The sequence below is a fragment of the Ochotona curzoniae genome, unplaced genomic scaffold (genome assembly GCF_017591425.1).
Source record: "Ochotona curzoniae isolate NIBS_2020 unplaced genomic scaffold, NIBS_Ocur_1.0 patch119, whole genome shotgun sequence".
In the NCBI taxonomy this organism is placed as follows: domain Eukaryota; kingdom Metazoa; phylum Chordata; class Mammalia; order Lagomorpha; family Ochotonidae; genus Ochotona; species Ochotona curzoniae.
In genome coordinates, this window is record NW_024466661.1 from 1 (window position 1) to 16528 (window position 16528).

The 16528-nt window shown below is 44.7% G+C and overlaps 1 protein-coding gene across 1 annotated transcript; it reads left to right on the forward strand.

The window, feature by feature from the left end:
• Window positions 1-49: 49 nt before the first annotated feature.
• On the forward strand, window positions 50-16528 carry LOC121166305 (isocitrate dehydrogenase [NADP] cytoplasmic). The gene is made up of 10 exons (XM_040995442.1): window positions 50-153; window positions 922-994; window positions 4132-4269; window positions 6722-7013; window positions 7638-7743; window positions 8913-9090; window positions 10001-10152; window positions 13518-13658; window positions 14252-14414; window positions 15616-16528. Exons 3-10 carry the CDS (start codon window positions 4148-4150, stop codon window positions 15704-15706), a joined length of 1245 nt encoding a protein of 414 aa, XP_040851376.1. The 5' UTR covers window positions 50-153; window positions 922-994; window positions 4132-4147; the 3' UTR covers window positions 15707-16528.

Here is a 16528-nt window from a genome sequence, read left to right on the forward strand (position 1 = left end):
CGCGCCCTCTGGTCCCGGGTTGGTGCGGCGGCGGCGTCGGACGCTGAGGCGGCTCGGTTCCTCAGAGGCTGCGGCTGCCGGTGCGTGTGGCTGCGGCTGCCGGTGCGTGTGGCTGCGGCTGCCGGTGGCTGGTCAGCGTCCCTTCCCGGGCAGGTAACCTGAGAGGCGCTGCGGGGCGGCTGTTGGGCGAGGCTGTGGTTCCCCTGGAAGCTGGAATGAGGAGGAGGAGGGAGAAGGAAGGAAGCTAGCCGCGAGGCCCGGATGCAGCGAAGGGAGCCCACCCGAGGGCTGTGCGTGGGGAAGGGGTGTGCTGGACGTGTGGCTGGCCTGAGGGAGCGAGTGGACGGCGGGCGGCGTTGCGGGCAGTAACAAGTGCAACGCCAGACCTGCCCGCACGTCGGAAAGCCGAGCCCCGCGCGGGGTGCAGAGAGGACCCAGTCAGGCTGGCTGGGCGAGAGAGCGTTGTTTGCAAAAGAAAGAGTGCAAGGCGAGGACGCCTGCGGTGAAGCCGGTGGACGCGCCCGCCTGGCCAGCCGCCGCCGCTGGGGGAGGGGGAGCCTTCTGGGGCTCCCGGGGTTGAGGTGCAGAGGTCCGGGCGTGGGGGCCTGGGAGGAGGGCCCTGACCCCGCTCCGAGAGGTCTGCAGGCCGGAGGGCGAAGGACCGACGTGCAGTGCCCAGATCCGCTAAGGAGTAGGGCGGGGACACGCCTTGGGACTCGCCCTGCGGGGCGTGCACGCCCAGGCGCCCGCGCCCCTTGACCTCTCCTGCAAACTGCCTGGAGGGCTCCCCCTGCCCTCTGCCCCCGCTCTCTGGTTGGGCGCTGTACTGGAAACCGGACCGACCCGGCTGGGGGCCGCCGTGCCTAACAGCTCTTGAGTTTGTAGAGTGAAACTTTCCATCTCCTTTGGCTTCTGTTTTAGGGAGAGAAACTGACCAGAGAAGGCTGCAAGGGCCAGAGGAGTTGCAGTGACTAGACACCGATCCACCACAAAGGTGAGATTTAGTAATTAACCCCCCCATGAGGTTGTGATTTGATTTGTTTAATGTCTTTTAATTTGAAAGTAAGAAAACCAGAGCTCTTCCATCTGCTGATTCACGCCCCTGATTGCCACCTCAGCCAAGGTTGGCCAGGCTCAATGCCAGGAATTGGAGCCCTGTGTGAGGCCCTGTCCTCCCTCCCAGCCCCTCCACTCCCCAAGACTTGAGCCTTGTCACACCCTGTTAGCTCTCAGGGTGCCGCAGCAGGAAACCGGATTAGAAGTGACTAGCCAGGATTCCAGCTAGGATCTCTGAACTGGGGCTACGATGGCCTGACCCCATGCTGAACGCTGGCCAGCCGAGGTCCTGCTGCATAGTTGATTGGGGCCAGGCCTGGCCACTGCATCAGGGTGAGTCTGGAATATTTTCTGAGGTTGCAACTTTCTTTTTTTCTCCAGTCTTCTCTACAGGAGACTATATATGCCGAGGAACTATTATAGCCCATGAACTTAGCTTTTTAAAAAGGGAGAGGGAAGGGGAACCAAAACCTGCCAACCTCAGATTGATGAAAATACAATTGGCTAGGGTGAATGGCTCTTTTTTTTTTTAAACTACTCTGTATTACTCCGGGCGTGCATTTTCTAGAATTCCACAAGTATGCCAGGAGACTGGAATTCAGCTGCTTTGAGACTCAGTGAATTGGTGACTTAAGCTTGGAATGGTCATTTCTTCAGAGGTTGTACTTGAGGAGGAGACAGAGAACAAGGGCAAGGGCCTAGAAGTGAGTCCAGGCCAGCCCCTGGCAAGCAACTCCAGAAGCCTACAGTCAGGCTCTAAGTTAAAACTGTGTAAACTTTGTGTATAAATGATGTGAGAAAAAGCTGAAAGGTTTGTTAGGCGTTGTGAAATACAGGGAAATTATGGCTGAGAATGCACTTGCTTTCACTGAGAAGGAATGAGTTGACAGCACACTGTCACTTTTGCATATCTTGCTTGATCCTCTGTTAGCCGCACTTACCGTGAAGGAAAAATAGCAAAGTCATAACTATTGCGCAACAGCTGTTCAGGAACATGGCCACGGAAATGTGGTATCCAGGCCCAGATAAATTCACTGCCTGTTTTTTTTGTTGTTGTTGTTTGTCTTAAAACAGGTATAGCAGTGTGGTTAAATTTGACCACAGTACTTGAAACTGTACTGTAAAGTAGAGTTGGAATTACTGAGAAGTAGTTGACTCTTTCAAACCAGTTTGCTGATTCCTTATGCTCTACCCGAGTTCCAGAATGTCCCTCAGTAGTGCCCTAGGAAGCCTGGACACCAAACATTGTAAACAGGAGTCTAGATTTACAAATTTGAGAAGTGAAAATGAGCTTGAAGGTTGGGAACATAATCTGGCTTTTCATAAAACGCTGAGGCTTGGGGCCAGTGCTGTGTCAGTAGTGAGTAAGGCTGCCACCTTATCAATATGGCGCTTGCTTCCCATTCAGCTCCCTGCTAATGGGCCTGGGAAAGCAGTGGAAGATGGCTCAAGTGCTTGGACCCCTGCAGCCATTTAGGCAGTGAACCAGCTGGGGACAGACAATCTCTCTCTAACTCTCTTCCAAATAAATAAAATGCATCTTTAAAACAACAACAACAACAAAACCACCCGAGGTTACTGTCTAGATAGTCCACTTTTTTTTTTCAGATTTACTTTTCTTGTAAAGTCAGATTTATAGAGAGAAGGAAAGACAGAAAGAAAGATCTTCCATCCATTGGTTCACTGCCCAAGTGGCCACAACAGCCAGAGCTGAGCCAATCTGAAGCCAGGAGCCAGGAGCCTCCTCCACGTCTTCCATGTGGGGGTGCAGGGTCCCAGGGCTTTAGGCCATCGTTGACTGCTTTCCCAGGTGACAAGCAGGAAGCTAGATGGGAAGTGGGGCCGCTGGGATGTGAACTGGTGCCCATATGGGATCCTGGCGCACGTAGGCAAGGACTTTAGCCACTAGGCCATCGTGCCATTCTTAGATAGTTCATTTTTAATTCTAAGGACCAAATTACTTTAGCTCAACTTTTCAAGAGGAACTGAGTGATAATTTCTTTCAAGCCTCTTCCCTCCTGGTGCAGTCCTCCCCTTTAATTAGGGGACTGAAGGCTGTGTGCAGTTGTGCTGCTGGAGAGGTCCCTTGTGGAGTGATGGGAAGGAGCGAAGGCGTGCCATGGGCCCAGGCCTTGTCCTCTTCCTTCATCAGCAAGCAAAGGACATGGCATCCTTATCATTGCATGTTTTCCAGAGAGCTCACCTTTGCACTCACCTTCCACATACGGGGAATCAGGTGGATTTGAGTGTGCCACTCCTACATCCCATCTTTTTAAAATGATGCGTATACTTAGAAAATGCCACTTCCCTACCTACCTTGCCAGTGACAGCCAGAAGGATGGCGTAGGAGTTAGGGTGCCTTGAAGGGAAGCAGGGATGTGCTGGCGGCCTAGGCAGTGGCGTAGCTACAGCCATGTACAGGTGTCTCTGCGTGGCAAGTCGCTTTGATTTTTAGCGCCACATCTGTAATCTGTGTGTTCTCTAGAGAAGCGTGGCTCCACCAGGAGCTCCTCATTTTCAGTCTTGATGTGTTTCTGAATACAGGTCATGAGAACCAGGTGAATTTGCTGACAGGTAGTTAAACCAAAAGAGCCTCTCCAGGGAGGGGAAATATTAGCACTCATCACGCTGCCCATCTTGGGGGCCCAGGAACAAGGAGTTAGATGGAAAATGTTCAGATACACATGATGGTGTAGGAACCCTCTCACTCCAAAGGCAGACCAAATTTAGAATAATGATGGCATGATTAGTGGGCCACATGCTATGGGGTCAGGCTTCCCCATACTCCAGTGAGGTGGTCTTAGGTAAGCTGTTTTTCTTTTAAGGAAAAATAAATGGGAAATTTTGCATTGATAGAGTTGTTGTAAGGGCTTGCTGAGAAATCAGTGTTGAAGCAAGTCGCGATGCCCTGTAAAGAGAAGGCGCAGTCACATCCTGACGGGTCTGTGATGGTTGTCATGTGCTTTTTACATATCTGCTTTGCTGTTGGAGTCATCTCACTGTTTACATGCCATTTCTACTTTGTAACAAAATAAAATGATAAGGCGTGTATGTATCTTATCTTTCTCTTTTTACGTTGATAGACATCAAAATGTCCAAAAAAATCCGTGGCGGTTCTGTGGTGGAGATGCAAGGAGATGAAATGACACGAATTATTTGGGAATTGATTAAAGAAAAACTCATATATCCGTATGTGGAACTGGATCTGCATAGGTAATTACCCCTCCATCTAGCTAGCAATTGGGTGGCATACTTAAGTTTTTTCAAGGTACAGATAGCTTTTTTTTTTTTTTTTACGTAGATGTAGCTACATTTTGTTAACAAAGCTTTATATTTAGCCTACATATATTTAGATGACTCTTACTATCTCCGTGGAACTCTTTCAAATAAATAAATAATTCTTAAAAAAAAAAAGGAGGGGAAAGAAAAACTAAATGACCACTATTTAGAATCAAGAATTATAAGATGAACCAAGTATTTGTGAGGGCTTTCTAGCCAACTACATTGCTTAGATTTTTTTTTTTTGTAATATATCTGTAGTAAAGAATAACAAAGTGTTTGTAGAAAGGGAAAAAGTAGAAGTCTAACAATGAATTAATGAACAGTTTTGTCCTTTCAAGCTCACTTCTCTCAGATCGCTCTAGTGAATGACTGAATTAGAAGTGTCCCTTTCTGAAGCTCTCACACGCAGCACATAAAGAACCCGCACAGTTATTTAATCAGACACACCTTCCTGCATAGCGATCATCTGTGCTCCTTTGTGTGTCTAAAGATTTGGGGACAGATATGAAAGTCTTGATGTCATCGTCGTTTTTTCCCCTTGATGGAGCTCCTAAAATTGCTCTTGTTCTCTGCATATTTGAATTGAGGGGATTTTAGAAAGGTGAAAAAAAAAACAACAACTGAAGACCGGCATAGTAAAAAGTTGAGCAACACTTTTACAGCCAGACAGTTGGTAGCTGTGTGAGTTTGTCCCAACCTAAACTTCTGCCTCAGCATGAGTCCTGGGGACCTGTTATATGCATGGGTGTAGACATTTCATTTGCATCATGTGGTTAGACGCCCTTTTTAATTGTTCTAAACCTAAACTGCTGATACTGTCTAATAACCATAGTAGAGTGTAGACGCTTGCAGGAGTTCAGTAGGTGTATGATAGGAAATGAAGCCTAAAGGCATCCTCCAAGTGGGTGAAAGGAGTATTTTACAAACACTCTGTTGTTTTAGAATTTACATGACAGTGACTGAACTTGTGGAATTCTTCAGGGATCTGTACAGTAACAGCAAGGATGCTTGAGACTCCTAAATGTGGAAGCTCAGGACTTTGGAAGGGAGTGATCATTAGCAGGAATAGAGTTCAGTGGCTGCCAACTAGTAGATTTTGGAAGGGTCGGTCAAGACTGAAGTTGTTCCAGAATTACTGTTATAACCGATTGGTTCTTTTTGAGGACAGTGCAGTGGTTGCTTTGTTTTATGTAGTTCAGGTCCTTTATTCCTTTTTTTTTTTTTTTGAAAATGTTAAGAATAGAAGCAGAAAACCCACTAATTTGTAAGTAAATTCTTCTAATGAGAAATGGTCCCAAGGAACATGAAAATTGTTGCTACTTGTTGAAGCTGGAATTACGCATTTATAGATATTCAGCATTTCCTATGCAAGAAAATAAAGAGTTCATGGCTTTGGTAGAGCTATATAAACTACCCAAAGGTGGAGCAGGAACACATTTTATTGAGAAATAAGCCAAGATTACTGTGTCTATGATTGTATCACAAATTGGGATACTTACGGGAAGGAAGGAAGGCAAAAAACTAAACAAATCTAGACGTTACTTACTGCTTCAACAGATTTTGAGGGCTGAAAAACAGACTTGTTTAAAGCCCTGAAAAACAAAATAAGTTGTGACATTATCTTGTTTTTCCTGCTTTGGACAGAGCATCGTGTACTTTAATTAAAACTTTGCAGTCATTTCCTGTGCTCCATGGACAGACAGTGCCCATGTAGCACCGAATGACAGTAGTAATCTGGATGTTGGTGTGTAGACTCTGGTGTATACACAACAGTTGATGGGCTGCATTTTTACCCAGTGAACTACTAGCTTCTCTCCAGAACAGATTGCCCAAGAATTAGGGAAAGGTTCATCTCATGACTAACGAGCATGAGTGAAGAAGGCATTAGCATTTTTGGCATTAATTATCTCTCTCTTCTTCCCACGCCTTCAGTGTCAAAATAAGTCTTCTAAGCTTTCCACCCCCTTAACCTCTAAAGTACAATATTTACTAAGGAATAAGTAGGTAGCGCCTAGTCATACACTTATATGCTAATTATATGGAGGGAAACTGGGGCAAAAGTTTGCTGAAGTGCTGTTACTGCCTCTGTATGGTAAAGAACAGGACGCAAAGGGGCAGAGGTCAGTGGGTCCCAGGTTAGCTTCCTGATAGCTTCTCACTACCACTCGGGGATCATGGTCCAGCTGTCTGGCCTCTCTCAATTCCTTCTTTAATTAGCAGCCAGTTTGTGTGTTGAGGACATGCTAACACTGAAAATTGGAAGGTGTAGGTGTGTTTGGTGCCTTGTTTTCTGTGTGGCAAGCTCTGCATGCCACTTCTTGGTCATAGATTATAACCCATCAGTGTAACTGAAAAGTGAGTTTATACTTTGTCTCCTCCCAAGCTATGATTTGGGTATAGAGAACCGTGATGCCACCAATGACCAGGTCACCAAGGATGCTGCAGAAGCTATAAAGAAGTACAACGTGGGCGTCAAGTGTGCTACCATCACCCCCGATGAGAAGAGAGTGGAAGAGTTCAAGCTGAAACAAATGTGGAAGTCGCCTAATGGCACCATCCGAAATATTCTGGGTGGCACTGTCTTCAGAGAAGCTATTATCTGTAAAAACATCCCCCGGCTTGTGACTGGATGGGTGAAACCCATCATCATAGGCCGCCATGCTTATGGGGATCAAGTAAGTCATTTTGGCGTAATTCAGTATTCATTTTCACTCTCTTTTTTTTTTTTTAATTTGTTTTTTTAAATTGGAAAGTCAGATATACAGAAAGGAGGAGAGACAGAGAGGAAGATCTTCCGTCTGATGATTCACTCCCCAAGTGACAGCAATGGCCAGAGCTGAGCCAATCCAGAGCCAGGAGCCTCTTCTGGGTCTCCCACATGGGTGCAGGGTCCCAAGGCTTTGGGCCATCCTCAACTGCTTTCCCAGGCCAGAAGCAGGGAGCTGGATGGGAAGTGGAGCTGCTGGGATTAGAACTGGCACCCACATGGGATCACGGCACATTCAAGGCAAGGACCTTAGCCGCTGGGTCAGCCAGCTGGCTCCTTGAGGGTCAGGTCAAACTCACAACCCCTTTTGTTTTTTCATTTTAATTTTTTTAGAAATCTGTATGAGTTTAATGTACATGGTCTCCCAGTAGCTACCTTCTGGAATTCTCTGGACCTGTTCAGCTTCGTCTTTTAAAAGAAAAGGTTAAGCTACAATGTCTAGTCTGTCCAGGTGTCTTCTATCTCTATTTTGTGATTCTTTATAATTCTTAGATAGTTTTCTTTTTTTAATACTTCTTTCCCCATCTGTTAGTACAGAGCAACTGATTTTGTTGTTCCTGGGCCTGGGAAGGTAGAGATAACCTACACACCAAATGATGGATCCCAGAAGGTGACCTACCTCGTACATAACTTTGAAGGTATGTATGAGTCATCCGAAGATACAACTTTTGGTTTTTACACATCATTTAGACAATATTATAATCTTTTTAAAGGTGTTTGTATGACTGCCTAAAGATAATACTATAATCTAGTATTTCTGCAGGATCCAAAATATAATATAAAATATTGGGCTCCATGCTTTCCTGCAGCATGGATAAAGGTGCGTAGGACTTAGGCACCCTTGTGGAAAGGTACGTAGGGTAAGGCAAGGAAATCGTATAGACAGGAAATGTGAGCACGAGTCTGCACACAATCGTATAAACATCAATAGACCCAAATGAGTTGCCATATAATCCTGTCCTTTGCTTCAGTAGGCTTTATATTTGGGAAGCATTGTGTATTTCCTGAAATCTTGTCCTCTCTTTATACTATGCAAGTAGAACATTTACTTTTTGCCTTTTCTTTACTGTGCTGTCCCTGCTGCTTCCAAGGTCTGTTTTGGCAAACCCTATGCAAAAGTTGCTGAAAAAATCTAATGAGCCCTCTTCTTGACTCTTGAAGTTGAGAGTGCTTACATAAACAAAAATCTCAACTCTTCTCAAAATTGTTTTCCTTGCCTCTTCTAAACAATGCCGTCTTAATAAAATGCAACTCTTCAGGTTTCCATACCTTTCACAATCACCTTTCCTGCCAAGTTAACCCTAGGCTTTGGCAAGGGTTCAGTTGTGTTTCAGTAACAACAGAGTCCAACATGTACGCATTTTCTACCAATTATAGCAGGAGCACTCAACATCCTCTAGGAAATTATTTTCATTCAGTTTTTAAATTGCAAATTTTTCTTAGTGACTATGAATATTTTCATAAAATTTAAGATGTACACTGAATATTGTTAAAGCATGTAAGAAATAATCTCACAATTATTTGCCCTTTCTTGTTCAGAGCAATCATTTCTCATATGTCATACTTCAGCGTGTTCAGGATCCTAAAGGCTATGTTTGTCTGATTTCTATTCCTCTGCTAAACAAGCTAGAATGTTTTTATCTAGAACTGACTTTCCTGCCATTTTGTGCCTTGGGAACTTGTGAAATATTCCATGCAGACACAGTCTTGACCCTGCTGAAGGCTGGGGGCTATGATGTAGATGACATAAGCTTGGTGACAACTGTCCTGCATTTACCGTTTTCCTTTCATTGGTTTTCCCTGGCAGATTGTGGTGGCGTTGCCATGGGAATGTACAATCAGGATAAATCAATTGAGGATTTTGCACACAGTTCCTTCCAGATGGCTCTGTCTAAGGGTTGGCCTTTGTATCTTAGCACCAAAAACACTATTCTGAAGAAATATGATGGGCGTTTTAAGGATATCTTTCAGGAGATATATGACAAGTAAGTAACTGTTCTTTTTTCCCTTTTCCTTTCTTAAGTCAGTTGACATGAATGGGATAGACACTGCATCATCCCCCTTACCCTTTCAATTCTGGAACAAATCAAGTAAAAAAGATAATGACATTTGGGGAGTGAGCCAGTGAGTGGGTGATTTCCCCATGTCTCTTGTCACTCTGCTTTTCAAATAAAATGAAAGTAAATGTGCTCTCAAATACGGGTCCCAAAGTAATTGTTTTTTTCATGTTGTGATTGTTTAATATTTGAATAAACATACTCTTAGTAATAGAAGGCTCTAATTTTTTAATTGTATGACTTCCTGAGTTAGGAACATTTCCTGTGTTTCTGAAGCCTGTTATGATTTAAAACTGACTTAGTGCAGTCGTTTGAACTTCAGTCTAAGTTTATACGAACTTTCGATTCGCAACACATGAAGTGAGCGTGTGTTCATTTTGAAGATGGATAAATTCCTTTTAGGTTGCCTCTTCCTACTGCCTGGTTATGTCCCACGCAGAAACTGTCCTTAGTATGTAGTTTTCACAATGCTCTTAAGCAATGGACTGGTCCCTTTCCTCCTCTTTAGTACATCTTAAAATAAACAAATACTCGGTAATCTGAGTTGTAATATTTGAAACTGAGGAAAGTAAAGAAGCAGTTGGAATACCATCTGATTTGATTCTCACACCTTCCCTGCATGGCAGGTGATGCCACAGCTGCAGCTGGGCTGAGCAAGGGATTCACAGCTGGAGAGTGGTTGACATCTCAGCCTGCCTCTGCCAGAGGCCCATGTGTCTGCTGCTTTCTTGTCCTGTATCCTTCCCCAACCTGCACCTGCTGTCGGAGACGCGGATGATACCTCCTACAAAGCCAGCTTCCTTCTTGGTTGTTTTTTTTTTTTTCTCTTGTTTCTTAGGCAGTACAAAGCTAAATTTGAAGCCCAGAAGATCTGGTATGAACATAGGCTTATTGATGACATGGTGGCCCAAGCAATGAAATCAGAAGGAGGCTTCATCTGGGCCTGTAAAAATTATGATGGTGATGTGCAGTCAGACTCCGTGGCCCAAGGTAAGGGTGTCAGAGGAACAAGTGGAGATTGGGGCCTGGTCTGAAGCCATTACATCCTTGCATGGTGACTCTTCATTTGGAAAGAGGGAGTTTGTGTCTCTGTGTTATGTTATCACTGCAAGGTGCCATCGTCCATCTAAAATCAAGCTCACGGGGTGGGCGTTTAACCTAGCAGTGAAGATGCCCATGTGCTGCATTACAGTCTCTGGTTCAGGTCTGAGCTCTTGTTCCTGACTCCTGGTTCCTGCCGGAGCAGACCCTGAAAGGCTTCAGTGATGACTCAAGAGATGGGGTTCCTGCCACCTACATGGCAGACTTGGGTTGCATTTCTGGCTCCTGGCACAGCCGGAGCTGGCGCAGCCCCAGTGATTGCAAGTATTTGGGGGGTGAACTGGCGGATGAGCATACTCACCCTCTGTCACTCTCTTCTCTGCTCCTCTCTCCTTTTTCTCTTCTCCCCCAAATCCTCCACTCAAATTTTAAATCAAACTAGCCTCAGAGCAGGAAAGTGACTCACAGACTCGGGAGTGATGGACTTGGTTGACACTGTCGCCTCAACCTTGGATGATGACAGTTTTCCTCTCAGCCTTTTCCTTGCTTAACATTTTCAAGCCTCCAACCAGTAGCCAGCCCTCCCTCTCCCTGCCCTCATGCTCCTTCTGGTGAAAATGTGCACGCCCAGGGCACCATGTGTCATGAGCAAGGCAGCAGGTGTGTTCAAAAACTCATTCCTGGCTGGCAGCAGGTCTGAAGCATGTTCTTTCTGCCAGCCTTGAAGTAGATTCTAACACTGGGAAGCAAATGCTTTCCTTAACATTCAGCATGAGGGCATTGAGCAAAGAGTCCAGGGCTATTCACAGAAATGCTGCGGTCTTTATATCAGGAGTGAAAGCCAGAGCAGCAGAAATTCTCCTTTCCCTGCCCACTTCCTCACGACCTTGGCCCTCGCTTTCAGTTACCCAGAGTACTTAAGGGGAGCTGGAATGTCCTCAGACAAGTGTTTGTGCTAACTTTATGTTTGCTCTCCCTACGAGGCACTACTTTTTTCTCTCTCTTAAAGTTAAGCATCTCTTATCAGTTTGGACAAGTGGACCCCAACTCAGCAGGCGATAATTTGACATCAGATAAATTCATTGCACAACACTGTCTTTCCCCTCATTTCCCCTTCTGTTTTTCTAAGTCCTCAGATTATTTGTACGATAGAGGAAGGGGTGGTGCAGCCTTGTAAAGGCTGCATGGCGGATAAGGAAAACTATTCCTAATAATTAACTTTTTGGAAAAAGATCCATTATAATCCCATCATTTCAGGTATCCTCATGACAAAGAAGAGAGGATCTAGAAGAATATTTCAAATAAGTATCAAGCTATGGAGGTTCAAAGGAATTTGAAATGAAAGTTCTGAAGTATAGTATACAGTAGAGGACTTAGCAGGCCTGGAGCCAAGACTATGTTACCAGCACCTGTAGCCAGTGTGACTTGAAGGCACCTGAACAGGTTAACGGCAGCAGTGCTGTAGTTTAGTTCCTACCCCAGCGGCGTAAGCTACAGATGTTTCATTTGTGTCTTCAGGTTTAACATTGCTGCCAAATAATGTCTCCTAATATTAATAGATAAGTTCATCCTGGGTAGGGTCCTGGATGTCTCTAATCAATAAATACGGAGGGGCAGCGCCGTGGCATGCAGGTTAACCCTCTGAGTCCTATCCGGCTCCCAGCTTCTGGCCTGGGAGAGCAGTGAAGCATGGCCCAAGTGTTAAGGTCCCTGCACTGACTTGGGAGACCTGCAGCAAGCGCCTAGCTCCTGGCCCAGCTCCATACTTTGCAATCACTGGCAGAGTAAATCAGCAAGTGGGAGTTTCTTTCTCTGTTTCTTTCTTGCTCTGTAATTCTGCCTTTTAAATAAACTCTTAAAAAAAAAAAGGTAAAAACATACAACTAAAAAAAAACAAATTGGGGTATTCACAAAACTTCAGACCAATATGGTAATAGGAAATAAACTACAAATCCTTGTAGAAATTTCTTTGTTTTGTTTTGTTTTGAAGATTTATATGTTTTTATTGGAAAGGCAGATTTACACAGAGAAGGAGAGACATTCTTCTCCCACTGATTCACTCTCAAAGTGGCTGCAACAGCTGGAGCTGAGCCAATCTGAAGCCAGGAACTTCCTCTGGGTCTCCCATTCAGGTGCAGGGTCCCAAGGCTTTGGGCCATCCTTAACTGTTCTCCCAGGCCATAAGCAGGAAGCTGGATGGGAAGTGGAGCAGCCGGGACATGAAACAGCACCCATTTGGGATCCTGGCAGTGGCAAGATGAAGATTTAGCCACTAGGCTATCGCGACGGTCCCTCTTCCAGAAATTTCTAACTATACTGAAAGAATATAAGAGAAAAGGAAATTTTTCTGCATACTCTCATCTCCAAAAAAGATATCCGACTGCGATAGGTTTCTATTATAACCCTTACAGGTATTCTTGGGAGGTAGCAAAAATGGAGAAAAGGGGTTCTTGAAAAAATCCAAATGCAACAATGTGAACAAAAAGGAGAACTCAATTGTAATAGGATACCACAGAAGAGAAGATTTTCTAATGGATTAAGAAAGCAAGGAAAGGCAAGCGAGGTAGTCTTGTAGCCGATTCTTCCTGCTTTTACCTGCTTTCTCTCCCACTCCCAGCCTGTGAACTGCTGAGTTGTTACTGTGTGCCCAGAACCATTTTAAGGAATATGCTAATGCATTATCTTCGTGAATTTGTGTACATTCAGTCAATCCCACAGTAACTCTGAAAATTAGGTGCTTTTAAAAAGATTTATTTACTTTTATTGGAAAGACAGATATACAGAGAGAAGGAGATACAGAGAGAAAAGGTCTGTCCGCTGGTTCACTCCCCAAGTGGCCGCAATGGCTGGAGCTGAGCCAATCCGAAGCCGGGAGCCGGGAGCTTCTTCCAGGTCTCCCATGTAGGTGTAGCATCCCAAGCCTTTAGGCTGCAAGCAGGGAACTGGGTGGGAAGTGGAGCAGCTGTGATATGAACTGGCACCCATATGGGATATCAGTGCATGCAAGGCGAGGACTTTAGCCACTAGGCCAAGCCGCTGGGCCCAATTAGGTATTTTTTTAATGGTAAGAAAACTGAGCCAAAATAGCTTTGAAATCACAAAACGAGGACTGAATAGGCTACCAGACCCCGAATCCTTTTCCCTAAGGAAAACAATCAGCGTTTGCTGAGTCTGAAGCAGGGAGCCTGCTTTCTGAAAGGGAGTGGAGTTAGATGACTGCCTGTGCTCATGGTCCCCAGGATCTGTCCAGGATAGTCATATACTCTCTTCATCCGGTTGAACCCCATACCTCATGCATGTTCTGCCACTCACAGGGTATGGCTCCCTTGGCATGATGACCAGTGTGCTGGTTTGCCCAGATGGCAAGACAGTGGAAGCAGAGGCTGCCCATGGGACTGTAACACGTCACTACCGCATGTACCAGAAGGGACAGGAGACATCCACCAACCCCATTGGTAAGATGACACTCACTTCTGCATTGCTTGCATTGGCTTCTCCAGCAGAGGTCTCCAGAGGGACTCAGATGGGTCCCTGTGGCTGCTCGGTTCATGCGTGCAAAGTCATCACACATGATGTGTGCTTCCCTATTATGTGGGAGATGAAATGTTATGAAGAAATCGATAGTCGATCTTTTTCTTTGCCCCGGGTGTGGTGAAGGTCACGGAGGGCTAGGAGCTTAACAGCCGCATGGGTAGATCGTTCCAACAAGATGTCAAGGACAGCACCTTGTAAAAAGAGATTACAACTCGGAAAGAAGAGACAGAAATAGACTAGAGAAGAGATGGGGATGGTTTCTAACTCAGTCAATACCTTAAGGTTCAGCGTGAGTGTCACACCGTGAAAATATGCTGTCCTAACATTTCTGTTTGGTAAAATGCTCCCAGCTATCCTAAAGCTTCCAGTCCATATGATTAGCATCTAATAAAGTCAATCAAGTACACACACAAAAAAACTGTTCTGTTTGGAGGGACTGTGAGACACTTGGGAATTCTTGTATGCAGGATAATAGAAATTCGTGTGTGTTGAGGATATTTCTCCCCTCTCTTAGCTTCCATTTTTGCCTGGACCAGAGGATTAGCCCACAGAGCCAAGCTGGATAACAACAAAGAGCTCGGCTTCTTTGCAAATGCCTTAGAGGAAGTCTGTATTGAGACCATTGAGGCTGGCTTCATGACCAAGGACCTGGCAGCTTGCATTAAAGGTTTGCCGAAGTAAGTCAAATTGCCATGTAGCGTCACCGGGTTGAAAACATCAGTGCTATTTGGAATTGTAGGGATCAGCAGACATGGGTAAATTATTGGATAAGGAACATTTTCAGCTTAGTGGGACACAGAGCTTTTTCACACACTTTTTTTATGTAACTACTGAACTTTGCCTCTGCTGTTGTAGCAGGGAAGCAATCAGTGAATGGGTGTGGCTCCATGCCAATCAGACTTCTGTGTACAAAACCAGGCTACAGATTAGCCCTTGGGCCACACTGCAGCTTGCTAACCTCTTGTTGACAGTCCTTGAATACCAAGGTTCTATTTATTTTAGAACAAAATCATAGATAACTACAAACAAATGGACATCCGAGATTACTTTATTCTCTTTTATTTAAAAATGAAAAAAGTAAGCGGCACTGGTGATAACTGATTGCACCTGCTTACTTCACTAGCTGCATCCTGCCCAGGGATTTGCTAAGACCACGATAGCCGTTGTCACTGCAGGATCAGCTACTGACCAGAAACTGCTCTCTCAAAGCAGAGTTGGAGTTTAACACTGATGCTATGTCCCAACCCATCTGTCCTCAAAAGATCTCAGTTCAGGCCAGTATAGACCACAGAAAAGGAAACCTAGAAGTGTTTCTTAGCTTAAATGCCCAGCAAGAATACAGTGTTCAGTGTTCAGTACAGCACCTCTGTGGCTTATTACATAGGCACCCATCGGCAGCGTTTAGGTCAGCAAGTCCTCTGTCTTATTTTTCTTAAATCTTAAGGAATGTGCATATATATTATGAGAAATAAAGAGTGTCAAAGCTTTTTATAAAGAACATGAAATGGTTTGTGGGAATGTGGGTAAAGGTGGAACAATTGTACAGATAGGTTTTTGTTTTGCTTAAGAATGAGGAAGAAGTGGGATGACTTTAGTCTCACCAACTTGAGACTGAACTGAAACCCGGCAGTGGCGTGACCCTCAAAGCTGTGTGAAGATGGCTGCCCCCTGCGGGCTGCCCGCAGAGCCTGTGTCCCAAGCCTCTCCAGCAGCCTTAACCATAGTCTTTGTGTGCAGGTTTGGCCCTTGTTGATACCCATTAGCCTTCTTCTAGCAGGACATAGAATATTAATGTACCATTTCTAGGATTATCCTACACCTGGTCCTCTGTCAGAAATAAACTCAATTTTTCTTCTGTCCTGTTTCTTTCCCTCCTAGCGTGCAGCGTTCTGACTACTTGAACACATTTGAGTTCATGGATAAACTTGGAGAAAACTTGAAGATAAAGCTCTCTCAGGCGAAGCTTTAAGGTCCCTGAGCTTCGGAGAAGTGCTTTTTGGTAACTAGGTCCACAGGTTTACATTTTTTCTGTGTAACACTCAAGGGTAAAAGTGAAATCAACTTTGTAATTTGTTTAGAAGCTGGCGTCTATCTTTTCTATACGTTTACAGCCTTTTTCTTATTCATGCAGCTTTTGCCACCTTGGTGAATGTGGCAATGGAATATTGTTTTTTTAAAAAAAAATTATTTTCTGGTAGCTGCCCACAAATTACTTAAGTATCATTCGTATTCACTGTCACTTTTTCTCATGTTCTAAATAACCAAAACAAAAGTGCTTGAAAGGGTAAATGACAACCATGGAGCTGTTTCTTAAAGTCAGAGAGAACTACAGATTCACTGCCTTTCTGTCCTGCCAAGGACCCTGGGCACTGAGAGGCTTTGGTGTTACAGCTTTACCCCCTGGAGGGCACGTGATCAGAACAAAGCCCAAGTAGAGGTAAACTGTGTTGAAACACTGCAGTCCTTTTTATGAAGATCTTGTTGAATGTTGCAAATATGTTGAGTATTTTCAAGGCCACTGCAGAGTATGGAATCCAGAATAAATACCACCCAGAGGTGTGCCCTCTGTTTGTCTCTTCCTGCTCTTGACCTGGCCTGACCTGAGTATTATGCGACCTGAACTAGCCTATGTCATCCAAGTGCAATAATGTAAGTGGCACCTTTTTAGGCTTCTGCTGACCCCTTTCATTTCTTTAATATAAATGTGATTCTCAGAAGTTGATATTAAACACTATTATAGTCCTGTTCTTTATCTGAACTGTTAATTTTAATTAAAATTGTTCATTCAAAT